General features: G+C 28.3%; 1 protein-coding gene across 1 annotated transcript; it reads left to right on the forward strand.

Annotated features, from left to right (window-relative positions):
* The first annotated feature begins 579 nt into the window (after positions 1 to 579).
* On the forward strand, positions 580 to 2713 carry LOC145610915 (protein FAR-RED IMPAIRED RESPONSE 1-like). Its single transcript, XM_081666178.1, has 4 exons — positions 580 to 648; positions 1786 to 2070; positions 2482 to 2581; positions 2697 to 2713. Exons 1-4 carry the CDS (start codon positions 580 to 582, stop codon positions 2711 to 2713), a joined length of 471 nt encoding a protein of 156 aa, XP_081522304.1.
* The last annotated feature ends 1225 nt before the right edge of the window (positions 2714 to 3938 follow it).

The following is a 3938-nucleotide window of genomic DNA, read 5'->3' on the forward strand; positions in this document are numbered from 1 at the left end:
AAGGAAATTTCGAAGCTGTTACACATGAGTTGGAACATAATCATGAATTGGTTATAGTAGTTCAACGTAATCATCTAAGATCAGAAAGGCAAATATCAGCACCAATGGGTGAACTAATTGAAAGCATGGTTGAAAGTGGTATCAAACCAATGGATGCTTACAATTATATCACCAATGAAGCTGGAGGAGAAGAATGTGTAGGTCATACTAAGAGAGATCACCTAAACTATGTATCAAGGGTGAAAATGAGTATGGTTGAAGGTGGAGACATGCAGAATGTATTGGATACCCTTCAAGAGAGAGCAGATAATGATCCTTCATTCTTTTAGACTGAAATTTGGAGAAGAAAACAATGTCGTGAGCTATTTTTGGCGAGATTCTCAAATGCTTGAAGATTTCAAAGCCTATGGTGATGTTTTAATCTTTGATACAACATACAGAACAAACAAATATGGGTTGATATGTGCACCATTTGTTGGTATAAACTGTCACTGGAGAACAACAATGTTTGGATGTGCATTCATAAGTGACGAAAAGACTGACACATTTGTTTGGCTTCTTAAAATTTTCAAAAAGTCGATGTGTGGAATCGAACCAAAATCAATCTTCACTGATCAGGATCTTGCAATGAGTAACGCCATACCAGAGGTAAGAATTTTATTCTTCATAATATATTGTTCCTAGATTAGAATAACTTAATAACTGATAAAAACAGATCAATACTTGACAGAAATTATATAATTCCTGATAAATATCTGTTTAATTCTTGACTAATAATATATATTTCATGTTCATAATTTAATGTAATATAATTCCTGATTAAAAATATTTAATTCTTGACTAATATAATATAATTCCTGACGAAAAATTATTAATACTAAAAAAAATAATCAATATATGAATAAAAACCAACAAAACCACATCATTTTAAACCATTACTAAATAAATCTTTTGATAATAAAAATAGGAAATACAGAAACATAAACAAAATAGCATATCATATTTTTCATATATTTTAATGATATTCATTGTGACTATAAATTAACAGAAAATAAAAATAAAGAAAAAAACCCTAAAATCTTAATCTTCTTTATGTTCTTCCTCAGATATTAACCTTGTTTTTTCTTTTGATCTTCTTTTTGTTCTTTCTCTTCCTTCTTGTGTTGATCTTCTTCTTTCTGCTTTTTGTTCTGGGTTTCCTGCCATATCTCTTGTGCTCTCTTTCTCTTGCTTAGTTCTTCGATTTCATTCTTTTCAACCTTTTCATAGAGCTTCATCAATCCATTCTTCATTCTATCTCTTCTATCCAACAGTTCATTTAACTTTTTTTCAAAGTTATCAATTGCATTTTCTTCTGGATCGTTTGATGAAGTAGAAGACTGAGAATTGTTTTCCATTTTTGAGGAATATTGCAAAAAAAGTTTGTTGTAGGAGAGAGAATATACCAAAGTACAAAAACATGCAAAATGTATGAGTAAATAATACTTTTATAGACAAAGAAAAAATATTTAAAAAAAAAAGATAATTTTTAAATATATTCCTTTTTATTATTATTACATTGTTTTACCTATGTTATCTAATTCCTGAGGAAAAGTATGTAATTCCTGACAAAATAGTTTTAATTCCTGATTATACAAATAATCAAATTGCTAATTTCTAACTCTGTTATGCCTGAGAAAAATATACTAATATCTTACATAATTTATGTAATTTCTGACTAAATGTTTCTAATTTCTGATTATAATAGTCATATTACTGACTACAGTAATTTTAATTTTGTTGCAGGTTTATCCAAACTCAAGACATAGGCTATGTCTATGGCATTTGCAAAAGAATTTTGTCTCACACTTTGGTACTCTAAAAACAAATCCTGAATTCAAAAATATGTTTCACAAATGCTTAAGTGGATGTGATTCTGAATCTGACTTTGAAGATTGTTGGCACAAGATGGTTCAAAAACATGGGCTAGAGAAAAAAGAATGGTTTGATAGGTTATATGGTCTACGAGATAAATGGTGCACATCATTGAGCAAGGATATTTTCTCAGCTGGAATTCTTTCATCTCAAAGGGTAGAAGTAACAAACAGAGCAATTTCATTTAAGGCCAACAAAACCACAAAGCTTTTGGAGTTCTTTCATATTTTTGAGGCTACTGTGAAAAGATGGAGAAGCACTGAAAGGAGTGACAACTTCAGATGTACTACTGAGAGACCAAGAACAACAACAAAGATATTAAAACATGCAGCTGAAGTTTATACTCTAAACATATACAAGGATTTTAGGCTGGAATTTGAAACAAGTCTTGGAGCATATGCAAGAGAAAAAGCCACTTCAATGCAATATGTCAAATTCTTTGATGTTTCTCTTGATGAAGATTATATGCACACCTATCAAGTCATATATTACACTCAAAACAATGAGTTTATGTGTTCTTGTATGTGCTTCACAGAGACTGGATTGCTGTGCTTTCACATTATCAAGATAATGCAAATGTACAGCATACATGCTATACCAGAGAGATACATTCTGAAACGTTGGACCAAGCTTGCTAAATCAAACATTTGGGATGGCAGTGAATTAGGTACGTACATACTTTGTTATTTTAAAATTTATTTCATGTTTATTTAGTATAAAAAAATATCTTTATTCCTGAGATAAACATTTTAACTACTGTCATAAATAATTTGCTGACATAGATTTTCTTAATGTATAATACATGAAAAAGATAATAATATTACTGATTGAAACAAGTTTATTCCTGAAACATACAATTTAATTCCTGATATATTCAGATTAATTCCTGAATAAAATTTAAAATACCTGACATACATATTTTAATTCCTGACCAAAGAAATCCTAAAACTGAAAAAATATACCTTATTCCTGATCCTCTCTAATTTATAATAACTAATTTCTGATTGAAATTTTTTTATTCCTGAAACAATCTAATTCCCATGTAGTCAAAAAATTTTAATACCTGACAAACATAATTTAATTCCTGACAAAACAACTCTAATAAATGAAAAAAACAATCTAATTCCTGAACATAATGAACACTGAACAACATATTATAATATTATTATTCATGAACAAAATATTATAATAACTGATACATTTATTATTATTTCTGATATAAAATCAGATTTATTTTACACATAAAATGATATAAATATTTAAAAACTTATACATTGGTACCACTTCCTCCTTCATTAGGAAGCCTTTCAGTACCATCAGCATTAAAAATTCTAATATAAATGTTATAATGATCATGATAAACATCAAGTCTGTCTCAAACAACTATGTTGTTTGCAGCTACAAAGTTTTCCCATTCACGATCAATCAACATACCACCACAACCTGTATTTTCTGGTATGCTTAAGACTCTTACTTCCCAATGTCTATCTTCTTTGCCATTCTTCCCAGCAAAGACTCTAACAAAGTTCTTGAATTTCAGAAGAAAAAATTTCCAATCATCAGGAAGACCCTGAAAGAAAAAAAAAATCAATTTTAATATCATTTAATCTTTACTAAAAACACAAAACAAATTTATAAATTTAAAAGTTAATGTAATATATTTACCATACTAATGCGATCAATTGGTTTAACAATAATTGTACACTTCTCCTTATTTGCGTAGAAATCAGCCATTATTTTGATGATAGATTAGATGAAGAAAAATATAAGTTATTTTTACAAGAATGCACCTTTTATAGAACACAATAGAGGTTGTTATAATATAACTCTTTTAATAGAAAAAACTTAATTTAGAACAGCCTTTAAATAGAAAAGAGTTATGTATGAACAGTAATAATTAATATGTAATTTAACAGAAAAATTTATTAACTTAGTCAAATTAGAATGACTTTTTAATGATGCAATAAATGACTTTTTCTACATTATAATGAATTTTCAATGAGGCAATAAATTACTTTATTCTG

This window comes from Chenopodium album, chromosome 24, assembly GCF_948465745.1.
Source record: "Chenopodium album chromosome 24, dcCheAlbu1.1, whole genome shotgun sequence".
Lineage (NCBI taxonomy): Eukaryota > Viridiplantae > Streptophyta > Magnoliopsida > Caryophyllales > Amaranthaceae > Chenopodium > Chenopodium album.